The sequence below is a fragment of the Myodes glareolus genome, chromosome 12 (genome assembly GCF_982192425.1).
Source record: "Myodes glareolus chromosome 12, mMyoGla1.1, whole genome shotgun sequence".
Lineage (NCBI taxonomy): Eukaryota > Metazoa > Chordata > Mammalia > Rodentia > Cricetidae > Myodes > Myodes glareolus.
This window is the reverse complement of record NC_142037.1, coordinates 83,646,374-83,660,306: the sequence shown is the minus strand read 5'-3', so window position 1 is coordinate 83,660,306 and position 13,933 is coordinate 83,646,374. Positions and strand designations below refer to the sequence as shown.

The window sequence follows — 13,933 nt, the reverse complement described above, 5'->3', positions numbered from 1 at the left end:
TATGGAAGATACCAATATTACCTGTGACACAAAAACACACTCTCTCTGTCTCTCTCTCTCCTTGTCTATCAATAACTCAATTACTTGTCTCCTTAGCTAACAAAAATATTAAAACAAGACCAAAACCAAACCCACCCACCCTGTTTGCGCTAAGCACAACAACCAATTCCTAAACAAGGGGATGCAAGTTGAAGTGATGTGTTCAACACCTTCCTTTCATTTTCACCTCTTAGGGGCTTCCTGAGATGGCAGGAATCTCACTTTGACAATGCAAATGAAGTAGATCAATCCCTAGTCTGTTTATCTGCCTATCTGTGAGCACATGTTTATTCCCTTTAATGATCTCACTATTTGGAAGAACCAACAAAATAATTACATAAAAACCACGTCTATTACCATAGTATCCATACCACTGTATCTAGACACCTTGGTTACAGCAGGTTACTATGAACATAAGGTTCACATATGGAAACATGGCTTTATCTTTCCAAAATGACTATCCATCCATAGGCTAATCAATATTAACAACTTACTATCTCCTCCCAGGCATTTTTTCTATGCATCTCTTTCTTCTAGACGGCATTATCAACCTATGTAAAAATGTTACCATCTCTGTTCCCAATTCACAAAATACTGTATAAAACTGTATAAAATCCAATTCTTAAATCATTCCATTTTCCTCAAATCCTCATACCAAGTTCCAGTATTTGACTGCAAAATAAATCACCTTGGCATTACATGTCTGTGAGAAATGTACCCCTATCTCAACCTGCTTTGCAGGCAACAATTTAGCTCCCAAGGACTCTAAATTAATAGGCAGAGAATACCCAAAATCAACTACATGCCTGAAGCATAGGCATGTTAGACATTTATAAGGACGTCTATTAAACAAGCAAACACTTTCACTACGGAGGAAACAGAAGGTCTGTGACGCCTCTGATGACCCAATGAGTGGCCACAGAAAACAAGGTGACATTTATCTACAGATAGGCAGCATTTGTTAAGATGCTTAATTAAAAAGACAAACCAAACGGGCAAAAATTTTAAAAGCTCCTTGAAAAGGGTGGTGATCTGAAGAAGGATCGGCAGCTGGACCTGTGTCCCACATGGACAGAACGAAAGCACGTTTAGAGGACGGCTCTCATCTGCCAGAGAGGCACCTGTGCTCAAGAAATGACCACGGCAAGTTCAGAAAAGAAAGGTGGAGCAAGACGTGGGGATGGAAACTTCAGGTCTGGACATTAGAAGTAATTTTACCTGTATGGAGAATTTTCACAGGGCTGGAAAGGCGGCTCAGTAGTTAAGAACACTTGTTACTCTTGCAGAGGACACAGGTTCAGGTCCCAGCACCCATATGGCAGTTCACAGTCACCCAAAACTTCAGTTCAGGGGATCTGATGCCCTAACGCCATGGATACAAGACATATACATGGTATGCATACACACATACATACATACACATAAAATGGGTCTTTCACTGTTGCACAAAGCAAATGGTTGCTAGTGGGCATTTGTGTAGAGAAGACTGCCAGGAGGGTGGACACTCAAGCCAAAGAGGAGGAGACACAGTCCAGTGCCACAGTCAAGGTCCAAGAGGCCACAGAAAAGGGTCAGTGTCCCTTCAGAAAGATGAGAATGGTGGTGAGAAGCAGGGTGGAGAAAAGGACTTGGGACGTGAGAGGAAGGAAGGGATTTAGCCACAGACTGGAAGGCTAGGCTAATGTCAAGGAAAGGATGTGTGTTCTACAGTGTAACGGAGATGGCCTGGCTGACAGGGAGAGGGCAAGAGGAAAAACACGTGCTTCAGTTTGAGCAAGGGAGACAGATGTCTGTGAGAGACAGGCTGCTGCCGTCTGAGTGATTCCCATTCCAGTCTGAGAGAGCAGAAAGTAAGAGGGTCTCAAGGCCTGGCCAGGGCCACCAGCAGGAAGGGAGCAAAAGAGCAGGAGAAGCAGACACAGGCAAAATGAAGTCAACCCCATGCACTGCCACAGGTATTACAATACACAAAGTGTGCCAGAAATAATACCCCAAGGGAGGGACCAAAGTCAGAAGACTGAGGAGCAGCAGTGATTTAATTCAAAGAGAACAAAGTAATTGTTCTTACATGAAAATCAACAACTTAGCTTGTCCATTCACTAGAAACTCTCCTCAACCTGCTGCCAAAATATAGATGAGTTAGTGAGGCATCTAACGTCTACGATTATTGCTCCAGTTAATGAAATAAAACAAGTATTTGCCCACATATGTAGTATTTCACAGTTAGATTTACTGAATTTCTCTTTACAGCCTAGTCCTGGCACAGGTTTCTCAGTCTTCCTTACTGCCAATACCCAAACAGCACAATCTGCCTTCAGTAAATATAACATAACATGGCTTTAAAATGCAACTTATAATTTGGACAAGATAAAGTTACTTTCTGATGCTGATATCCAAAATATTGGAATGAATGCAGATGTCAGGGGAATGGCTGCATTGGCCTTTCATTCCATAGTCACAGCTGAAATGGGGGTGTTGGCTTTAGAAAAGGTAACCCAAAGGATTATAGACAAAGAATATATATATTTAGGGTATTAAACAGCAGAGCCAAGCACACAAATTGGCATCTACTTTTTTTGTTACAGCATTTTTTTAAAAACATTTTTAAGTCGGCACACAAAGTACTAGGTGCTTGACCAGGCTTCCTATGAACTTCACGGCTGATCCCCTCCCATCTCCTTCCCTTCATCCTTCCTGTCACATATGCCCTCATGCACCCCCTACCTCTCAGAAGCTCATTTTACACTATCTTTATGTCCTTTCTGACTTCACCACATTTATTAACACATATACACACACACAACTAGGATGGCCATGATCATATGAACGAGAAGGCAGGGTTGGTATCTTTCTGAGTCTGGGTCATCTTGCTTAATGTAATTCTTCTCCAACCCCATCCACTTTTCTGAAATTTTCATAATTTCATTTTTCTTTTCAGCAGAGTAAAATTCTATTGTGTCTACATATCATACACACACACACACACATATATATATATAATTCTATTGTGTCTATAAATCACATTTACAATACATATCCATCTATTGATGGGCATCTAGGATACTTCCATTCCTTGAAAAATTTTTTTAAATTTTTCTACATGTATAGTAAATACAACATGAAAAAAGACTTAGCTTTCACTAAATAATGTTTCAAGAATAAAATTAAAACTCAAATACATTTGTCCTTAAAGTTCTCTGAATAGCATACTGCGAAGTCCTTCTGTCTATGTGTTGCTTTTGTTGGTTAATAAAGAAGCTGCTTTCGGTCAATGGCTTAACAGAATATAGTCAAGCTGGAAGATGAGATAGAGATAGAGATAGAGATAGAGATAGAGATAGAGATAGAGATAGAGATAGAGATAGAGATTGAGATTGAGATAGAGATAAAGATAGATCGAGATAGAGAGAGATAGAGAGTAGGTGGAGTCAGTGAGACATCAGGGAGCCACCACAGGAGAAAGATGCAAGCCACTAGCCAGAACCTTGCTGATAGGGCATAAGCCTCATGGTAAAATATAAAATAATAGAAATGGGTTAACCACAGATATAAGAGCTAGCTAGCAATACACTGAAGTGATCGACCAAGCAGTGATTCAAATGATATAGTTTCTGTGTGGTTATTTCAGGTCTGGGCAGCCAGGAACAAACAAGCGGCCTCCCCTCAGTAGCATACCACACACTAACTATGAAATCAAATCATCAGCTGTTTTGCTTCTCTGAGATAGACAGTAATGTAACACTTACTTTTCCATGTATGGATGATAGCACAACTAGCTCTCTGTCCAAGAACTCCAAGAACTACTGTCCAGGAAGTAATTCTAAAGCCAAAACAGGAATAATCAGGAAACTATTCCATACATAAAAAGCTCAGAACACCAGCTGGAAGGGATGATCCGTATGAGAGGTACCACTATGCATTTAGTTTGCTCTCTTTCCATGTCCCAGGAAAGACAATGCCATTTGAATGAGTCCTGTATAAACAGTATGTGGACGGTAGAGAATTCTTTCAGAGTTAGTTTATAGCCTCACTAATATTATTAATCACATAATCATAAAAATTATGACTGAGAGTTTTAGATTGGGAATTGGGGTGACCTGTGCCAGAGTTCACCAGATCCCATCTGCATGAGAAATCATGACCAGGCCACAGAGGGAGGCCCCTGGAGCCGCCTTCTGACTGCCTGCTGGTTCCAAAACAGCAGGCCAGACACTAGCTGTGCACTGCACCAGGATCAAACAGAGGCCGAGGCCACTGCTTTTTTTCCTGGAGACTTGGAAATTAAGTTTAACTTAGGTATACTGTGCTCTAAAATTACAGATACAAGTAATTTAGTGTATCTGTGGGGGAATCCACGTTTGACCAACGAAGCAGCTACTTAACAATACAGTAAACTCTCCTTCCTTTCCTTCCCTTTACAATACAGTTTTAAGACACGCCTACCCTTTAGAATTCACCAGGTAAATAAGTAAACATCAAAGATAATAGCAGGGAGAGGCGAAGAAGCCTTTTATTTAAAAATAAAACAAAACAAAAAACTTCTGTAATAATTTCAGAATCTTCAAAAGTTGGCAAAATTAGATAATTATTGTCCACCCCTGACCCAGGCTCTGAGTCTGTGGCCCCTCAGCATAGCTCTGTGCTGATTCTCTGGATGCATAGGCCACAGAACACACACCATTTTCTAAGAGAAACACTTGAAGGAAAGTTGAAGACAGGACAGCCTCTAAATATCGTCCTGTGGAGTTCCGAAAAAGAAGATAGGTCTCTTCTGCAACCCACTGTCTATCTAATCTACAGACTTTACTCAGATTTCCCCTGTTGCCCCACTTATGACTTTTACTACAAAGGAAAGCCTTTTATCCTGGTCCAGGATCTAGTGCTAAACCCTTGCACAGAGCAGTCTGTGCTCCAGTTTGCTTTGATCTAGATAAGCTGCTGCCTTCTCTTTGTGTTTGTTGACCTTGACACCTTTGGAGATCAGAGGCCATTTATTTTGTTGATTGTCTTTCAGGGTGGTTTGTCTGGTGTTTCCTCATGATTACATTCTGTCCACCCATTTTTCAGTCCTGTGTCTGCATGCTTGTGTGTGTGCGCGCATGTGCATGTGTGTCACAGATGATCCTAACAAGAGGTGAAGGACCCGGGTGAGCCCTGGTCGCTTGTTAAGGTTGCTAGCATGAAACAGTTTTCATGGTGTTTATTAAGTATATATGTTGGGATGCCAAGAAACTATAAAAATAGCTGTTTCTCCATTTTCCCCTACTATCTTCAGCATCTACTGATTTTCTTATATTTTATATTCTCAATGCAGTACTTTTTCTACATGTGTTGGTTTACAATCTATGTGGAGGAGCCATGCTGTCTCCTTCATTTACCCAACCCAAGCATTTCCAGCTCCTGACTCCCACTTCAGCGACAGGGTGTAAGTTGCTGCTGGCATTACGTCCTGTGTGGCAGACTCCCAGTTTGACCAGTGGAGGCCTCTTCAAGCCAAGTCTTCCTAACCGACCAACCGCTCTTGAGGTTTCCCTTTGTTTGTTTGTTTGTTTTACAGTTTATACAGGGTGTCACACTGAAGCCAAAACTGGCCTGGCACTGTCACACACCAATCCTCCTGCCTCAGCCTGTCGAGTAAGTGGAGTCCAGGGGAGAGCTGGGAAGACAGATGCGCATTACTCCTGTCCTGATCCACTCTCCCAGGACAGCTTTGCCCTTCAGGCTCACATTGTGCTCTTCCTGAAGCCAGACCTGGACACGTTTAGCAAACTGAGTGGACAGAAGCCACGCACATGGACGAGCACACTTTACACAGGACTGTCACCCACAACAGTTGCTGTCCCCAAAGTGTCAACTGTGCCAAAGTTCAGAACCTTTAGCAAGAGAATGTACACATGGCGTGTGTACACATGGACAAGTATACACATATGCACAAACCTTTACACAGTCATCAGTTTATATTAAAGCCCAAGAGTTCTCATGGATAACTTCAGACTCAACTCATACCACACACAGGGTTCACTCCACCCCCAGGCACTCGTTCCCACATCTGTTACTGCCTTTCTGACAAGAGGAAACTTGGTTCTTATTATCCACAATACACGTATTTATTTCCTCAATTCCAGAATGTACATAAATTGGTTTCAGGCCTGCTAACCCACCAACTATGAAAAATAAACGTACTAATTAGAGTTTAATATTTATTCAGACATATTTTCTCTTTAGCCTAGGGATATGTATTTGGGTTAGTTCTCCCCATACCCTCGCCATTCTGCAGGATTATGTGGCTCATCTGAAATGTGTCCCATTAGCTGTTAATATTCCACTCTGAGCCTTACCTACGACACTCATTAGTCCAATTTCACAAACAGTCACATTCGCAGTCATGGAGTCTCCACCTTTATCCCATTTACTTTTGATTCCCATCCCCCACTCATTTCCAACACTCCCACTCCACTGCCTGCTAATTCTGTATCTTTATTCAGATATCTGTATGAACACATATATGTCTGTACCCACAGAGGCCAGAAGAAGACATCAGATCCCTGGAGCTAGAGTTACGGGTGGCTGTGAGTCACCTGACGTGGATAATGAAACCAAACTCGGATCCGCTGGAAGAGTAGAGCCTGAAAATTATCCCGCACTCAGGCCTACCTAGAGGATGCTCTTGGACCCTCCCTGGCCATCCAAAATTATAGTGGACTGATGTCATAGCAAAACTCTTTTCATTTCTAACACAGAGTTAGTACTTACATTTAGTATATAATTTTCTCCTCAAAGTGGGTAGGATGACCACTTTAGACTCGATTGCAAAAGTGACTTCTGATTCAGGCAGCACTGCTCTTGAAAGACTTGCATGAGGACAGAGACCCAGGGAAGAAAACCACACTTCCCAGCAAACTACCTAACTCCAAGCAGAAGCCAAGATCTGTTCTCCCAATTGCTGAATTAATCAAATGTAAGGCCCTACATCCATCTGCTCACGTCTGCAAGCTTCCCACTTCCAGACCCAGAGACTCACAGACAGTGACACAGAGAACTTGATATCCAACCATTAGGGATAACGGATATTCACAGTCTCTCACATTACATACAATGTTCAACTACAAGATACCGTGAGTCATTTAGAGGGAAAGCTATGTCCTATCTTTGTTCAACTAAATACCTTGGACTGCAGAGAGTCAAGCATCTGTGCTGGTGTCCATGCTTACCCATTCTCACTTTTCTCATTTTCATTTAAGCACAGTAAGCAACTGATTCGTGGAATTCCCTCATACAGAGCCTTCCCGCTGTCTTCTAGAACCGGGTGCAGCACACAGTAACAGAAGGCAAACGTGTGTGTTTTACCTCGGATCACATAATTATCCAGGGCATCCTCCATCCTCTTCAGTGCTTCTGCTCTGTCAGACCCGTATGTGATGAGCTACAAGTAAACAAACAAGATGGTATGCAGAGCCAGCCACATATCCAGTGACGAGGTCAGGTAAAGGTTTAACACTTCCTAACCCATTCACTGTGCCTTCTCAATTCTCACAGTGCTCCAATTGTTTAATATAAAATATGTCAATTAAGATTTCTTTGAATAAACAAATAAAAACCAACCAATCACTGATGTTCCTCTTAAATATCATTGTCATACTAAAGACATATTTGAAAGCAAAACAGGCATGTTCTGAAAACAAGCACAGAGGAAAGACGGAGCGGGGAGGGGGGAGCCTGAGGAACTGGCACAGCCCAGCAGCACAGGGCACTGGGTGGGGCAGGGGACCAAGTTCCTAATTTTCCTGGTTTTCGAGGCTTCCATGTTTGATTTCCCAAACAACCAAAACTTTTGTAGCTTTCAAAAGAGTCAGTATGAAAGTGAAATAAAAGACTAGGCTGTCCTTAAAATTACTGTCACCTGTAGAATAACACAAAACGAAAGGTACTGGTTAAGAACGAGGAAGGTCATATTTCTGCATGAATCTGCGTCTTTTTATATGTAATCTCTAAAATCTAAAAAAAATAAGACTTTGAAAATATATATTAAGGCCTTTTCTGATGCATATCATTAAATTATAGGCTGTAATTATTTTAGTAAATTTTATAAGCTCTTCAATATAAAGTCAGTTTGCCCCATGATGGCACAAACCTTTAAGGCCAGCACTTGGGAGGCAGACACGGACAGATCTCTGTGAGTTTGTGACCAGCCTGGTCTACAAAGCACGCTCCAGGTCATCCAGCTACATAGTGAGACACTGTCTCAGGAAAAATAAATTTTACACATACAAGTCATCTAGAAAATTTGTAGGGTATTTTTCTGAATGGGAGTACATTCATCTAAAACAGAGAGCAAATTTGAAAATCAATTTGTATTATTTTGTGTTATTTTTTCTTTCAAAATCAATTTGTATTATTTTGTGTTATTTTTTTCTTTCAAAGTGTGTTTCTCTAGTAAATAAAACATCTAAGATTTCTTTTAAGAATATTAATGGTAAAAACTTAAGTGAAAAATTACAAAGACAAAAAAGAAGTTGTGCTTTCAACTACACTTAAATAAGAAAGCACCCTGGGGATGGGATGTGGTTCGCGGCAAAGTGCTGGACAAACTTGCGTGGTCCCTGTTTGATCCCCAGCACAAAACTAAAAAATAAAACAAAACAAAAACTTGATGATAATCGGTCCTTTACTGTTTGAGAGACAAGGGATTTTCTAACAAAAACAGAAGTTTAACTATTGTAGCATTTTACCATTTATGAAGTCTTAAGATTTTAGAGATTCGTAATTTTTTAATTTACTCTGCTAAGTTAAAAAGACAGATAGGCCAATCCTATTGTACACTTTTCTGTAAAAGCTGTGTAGGGTGGCGGCTCAGTGGTGGGGCGCCTGGCTGGGGTTCCAGTCACAGTGTAAACAACAAAGCCCGAAACCAAGAAAGTTGTAATTTGGAAAACCTTCGAAGGTCAAAAGCACTCTTAACAAATACAGCCTATGGGCCCAGTACTCCAAAGAATCTGCCACTTAAACCACCCTCTTTTGAAAGGACAAAACCATCCTAATTTTTTCATTGCAATAGGCTAAGCAGCCACAGGTTAAGATGGGAGCTGGGCATCTGCGCAGAGCAGTGCTGGTAGATGGTGACTGTGGCTTGTCTATGGCTGAGGGAGCCCTACAAGCCATGAGATAACTGTTTCACTGTCACATAGTGCTTTCAGGTTTGTTTAATCACAGTACATTGTTAAGAAAAGGCTCAACTTCTGATTCCTTAGTTAAATGTGTGTACTGTTTCAAAGAAAATAAAGAAATGGAACTAACTTTTGATATCATAGGGTCATAATAGATGCTGATATCACTTCCTGGTTGGATGCCACTGTCAACTCGGACCTGAGAAAGAAAAGAAAAAGTATGTAACTTCATATTGGGCAGATTTGTTTTATTTAACCACAAGCTGTTTTCCATGGCGAAAAGGGATAATAAAGTTACAATCTCAACATCCCTGCCTCTGGAAAACTGAAAACAACCCAGACGCACAATGAGGGTCTGATCTTGAACTCTGATCTCTTGCTATACACTATGGCGCACAATTTTTGTTCTTTCACTAAAAAAAGAAAAAAAAAAGGAGCTGGGAGGAGCAAGGCTTCATACACCCCTACCCCAGGGCACACCTGCCGCTGGTTGTAGCATGTTGGGAAGATGCCCCACTAAAGCCCCCTCCCTCGAGGGGCACTGGGGAGGCCCCGGCTATTTCTCTCCCTCACAGGCTCTCTGGCCGGGCTTTCAAGTCGGCAGCACTTTTCCTCCTTAGCCTCACCCCCTCAACTGTGAGTTGCTATTTTCTGATACTTTTGGTCCCCAGAGGCCTTGGTGTTTACACAGCTTTCCACAAGGCTCTCTCTGTGAGGATGCAAGCTCCAATTAGAGTTTGGATTCCGTACTTTTCATCTTGGGGAGGAACGACACAGGTTCAAAATATCCTTTTGAAGCCCCTGGCTGCTGCTAACCAGCCAACAAGTTAGTTAGTGCATCACTGATTCTTGTTTTCCTCTCTCAGCTTGGTACCAGCAGCACAGCAGAGGTCAGCCATGTAAAACTTGGGATAAGCATCTGCCGAGGACACGGCATTTATTAGATTTATTGTGACCAAGTTTGGGATCTGAAGTATTTAGAAACTAATCAAAATATTTAAGACTAGGAGGCATCATATCCTAGGGCTTGAGGATGGAAGAATTTAATGGAAGCTTCCAAAGCAGCAGGACTGCAGTGCCCAACATTGTAAGGGGTGGGAAGAGAAGACAGGAAGCTCTGTCACCTGTGAGAAGGAGGCTACCCAATAAACAGCAGCTCACCTGTCTGTGGCAAGGCAGGAAAAGGTCAACGCAGCGGCTGCTAGGCCTTTAATATTTTAATTTAGGCAATTATCAAGGGCCCGCCCATAGAACCTCTTGTCTAGAATATCCACATGAGGGTAGGTGATGGCTTTATTACATGGCATTTGAAGATAAGTGAAAAATCACACCGCTCTTTTAAGGTTTTAAAGAGAAAGCTAGAACACGCTCTGATTTTTGCAAATGCAGCAAAGCAACAATTTGGGTCCATGTACCCAAATTCCAAATGAAGGTCTTAAAGTGAAAGCCACTCCACATTCATACAAGATGTGTGCCGTCTTCACTTACTGAAAACAAACTTTATGGCATAAATTGTATAAAATTTGGTGTTTATAAAAAATGGGAAAGAATTAATAGGGCAGCTGTGAACCAGTAAAGTTTTAGTAGGTTTTCTCTGAACCTTTAAATGGTCGTTAGTAGCCAGATTAAGAGAAAAGATGCCATTTTATTAGTTTGGGTGCCAATAAGTCAGAACTACTCTTCCCAGCTTGGCCGCTTTCTACCCACGGCGCATTGACAAAGCTTGTTTGCCACCAGGGTGGCTGTGGGTCTGAGGCTCTGACTTTCAGCGCATCTTTTCATCTGCTGCCCAGCTCATGTCCAACGCAGCAGGAAGATACTCCAGGCGATAAGGAGTATTACTGTATTCCCCTGTAGTTCACAACACAGTTCTCATCATCTGAAATAATACCACCCTAAAAGCCAAGAACTTCTCTGTGGCTGCTAAGTATAACTGTCTTTGTTGTTTACTAAAATAATTACAGGAATTTGTCACTTTAAACCCACAGGGTCAAATCAAAATGTATCATATATAATCAGCACATGCAGACTGATCAACATTCCAAAAGAAACTGTATAAAGCAAAAATAAATCCTGACTTTTAACTAACTGTTTATATAGGTTTGTCCAAATAATAGTCAACTATATATTTTTCTTCTAACAACCAACTAAAAACCAAATTTGGTGCTCATTCATCTATGAAAACAAAGCTAGCCTGCGTAAACTTCCACTGACCACTTCAAGAGTAAAGTCAAATGGAGCTCAAAGGAGAACAATCAAAGACTACAGGAAGAGCCTCATCCCTGCCCTGACAATGCCTTTTGGGCTTAAAGATGCATGTGAAAGGTGTGAACCAAAAGTCAGCTCTGAAGTATTTGTTCCTTCTTGTGACCAGGAAACCTAAGAGGAACCAGCTTCCCAAGTGAAGCTGACACATCTAGTTTTAGTAAAGCGAGGGAGAGGACCATACTAAACCACCCATGCACCCCAAGTGTCAGGGACTTAAGTCAGTCCTCAGAAACCTCCTGAGTTTAAAAATTAAAATTGCTTTCGTCAGCCAAATCGCGGACCCTGGAAACTATCAGGCATGCCCCACCCTTCATTCTCAACTCACCTCCCCCTCAGCACAACTCCCAGCCCGCCGTGTCTACCTGACAAGTGACAGCCCAATCTGATTAAATGCTTCTAAGGGAGGGGACTCATGGGCCTCCATGACAGGCCAAAAGTGATCACCATGGAGATACATAATTACAGCTGTCAACGCATCTACTGTCCTGCTGACATCAATTTGATTGCTCCCAGCAATAATGATAGACAAAGCTTAGTGCGCACTCTCCTGCCCCCAATCTCTTCATCTATTCCTTGGTCCATTTAGCTGACATGCAACATTCACACACGCAAATAACAGCAGTAAGCAGAACATTTAAGGCATTTTAATTGTTTTTTTTTCTTTCTATGGTGGATCGCAACTGCAAATGTTATTACATAAAACTCCTGCTGCAGCATTAATTGAAGAAAGATTTGGTGGGACAAAGACTGTAGGGGGTAGACTTTGTCCATTATCACTTGTACTTTCAACAGGTCTCACGTTTGAAAATTGTAAATTGCAAAAACTTGAGAGGGCAAAATGTTTGACATTCTGTGAGCTATTACAACATGGTGGAAACTCCTAACAACCAGAGTAATCATTACGCTTCTTATTTAAGACTTTTTTGTTTGATTAAAAAAGTGTTTAGATATGTCCCTGCGACACTTGCTCTGATGTGCTATTTAGCATCACATAATGCCTGTTCAATCTTTACAGTTTTTTTCTGCCTCCACGCTTTGAACACAGCATGGAGTCTCTAGGTCTAGAAGGGGTCAAATCCCTTTAGAAAGCACATGGGCAAAAACAGTTTAAAAGTGAAATAAATCATATATCCAATAACATCTTCATATTTAGAATTCTTCCTGCAATCTTTCACCATCTTCTTGCCACCCATAAAACTGAACAGTCTTATTCACAGATGCTGCAGCCTTGCCGCTGCAGCTAGCATTACGTCATCTGCGCATGCACTCAGTGCCTTGATTAACAGAGGTGCCACCCTTGTTCATTTTATGCAACCACATTGCGTAAGGGACAAGGAATAGACCAACCATGGGATAAATAAACTATGATCACTTTTTCCTTAAAGCTAGTGATACAACAAAATGAGTTATTCTGTTCTCCTTAATAAAGTCCTGCTGATGAGCTGATTTTGTGCTTGAATTTCTTGACATCTGACTACAACAGGGGGCTGGATTAGATTTCTTTTTTAAAGAAAAGATTATATTTTTAACACAAAAAGTCATTTCCCATTCTTAGGATATTATAATCTTTTACAGTATAAACTATCATTTATATGATTAGATGTGTTTGAACTTACCCTGTTGAGTGGATTCTGATATTTCTAAATACCAGAAAGTATAAAAGATATTTTTTACTTAACATAAAAACTGACTCCCCATGAATTTCCCTTGTCCCTCAATTTACACCCTTTGGTGTTGACACGCTCTAACATAAAGGCATGCCATAAATCAAGGTCTGAGCCCCTCAGTTGGTATCAAAGTTAATGACTTACACCAGGTAGATGTATCGGCTCTTGGTACTGAGACAGTCTCCCAATAGACGGTAAGCCGAAAGACTTGTAGGGGTCCTGTAGGTTCAAAGGAAAGGAAGCACAGTCTTTGAAACATAAACCAGCATGAGCAAGGTTAACTACAATGAAGAGTATTTATAGGTCTATTTTTAACATACAGTATTTACCAATTCACAGATTCCAGAGTACGAGTGTCTCATCCTCTAGACAACTTCTAAGTATATTTAAATCAAACAGAACTGCAAGCAGAGTTTAGCCTGACCTCTATCATACTTTATTGAAGTTGGTAAAATTCCAACTCTTTCCAAAACTTCTTAGAACGCCTTAGGAAAAAATAAAATGACCTAGACCCCTCCATCAAATGTAACTCCTATCAGAATAACAAATGTGACACACCCTAGAGATTGTTTCTCTTACTTCTCCAAACAGCTCACATATGGTATAGCTGAGAAGCTGAGTTCGTCAAGCAAAGACTCAGAAAAAAAGCTGCACATGCTTACACACATATACATGGAGAACAGATCTGGGAGTTCAGGGTCACCACATCACGGATGACTCATGGCACTCTTAAAGATTTTACTAACTCATTGCTGTGCATTACCAGACTGCTTTTGCATCTAAAAGATCAAATAT

The 13,933-nt window shown here is 41.1% G+C and overlaps 1 protein-coding gene across 5 annotated transcripts in view; it reads right to left on the bottom strand.

Annotated features, from left to right (window-relative positions):
• The window catches only part of Pcca (propionyl-CoA carboxylase subunit alpha), a 306,130-nt gene that overhangs the window by 154,285 nt on the left and 137,912 nt on the right, over positions 1 to 13,933 (bottom strand). For all 5 annotated transcript variants that reach the window (XM_085698173.2, XM_085698172.2, XM_048422206.3 and 2 more), the window contains 3 exons: positions 13,283 to 13,357; positions 9,334 to 9,402; positions 7,387 to 7,462 (listed from right to left, as the gene is read on the bottom strand). In XM_085698173.2, the coding sequence (XP_085554299.1) occupies positions 7,387 to 7,462; positions 9,334 to 9,402; positions 13,283 to 13,357 (220 nt within the window). The remainder of the gene's footprint in view (positions 1 to 7,386; positions 7,463 to 9,333; positions 9,403 to 13,282; positions 13,358 to 13,933) is intronic.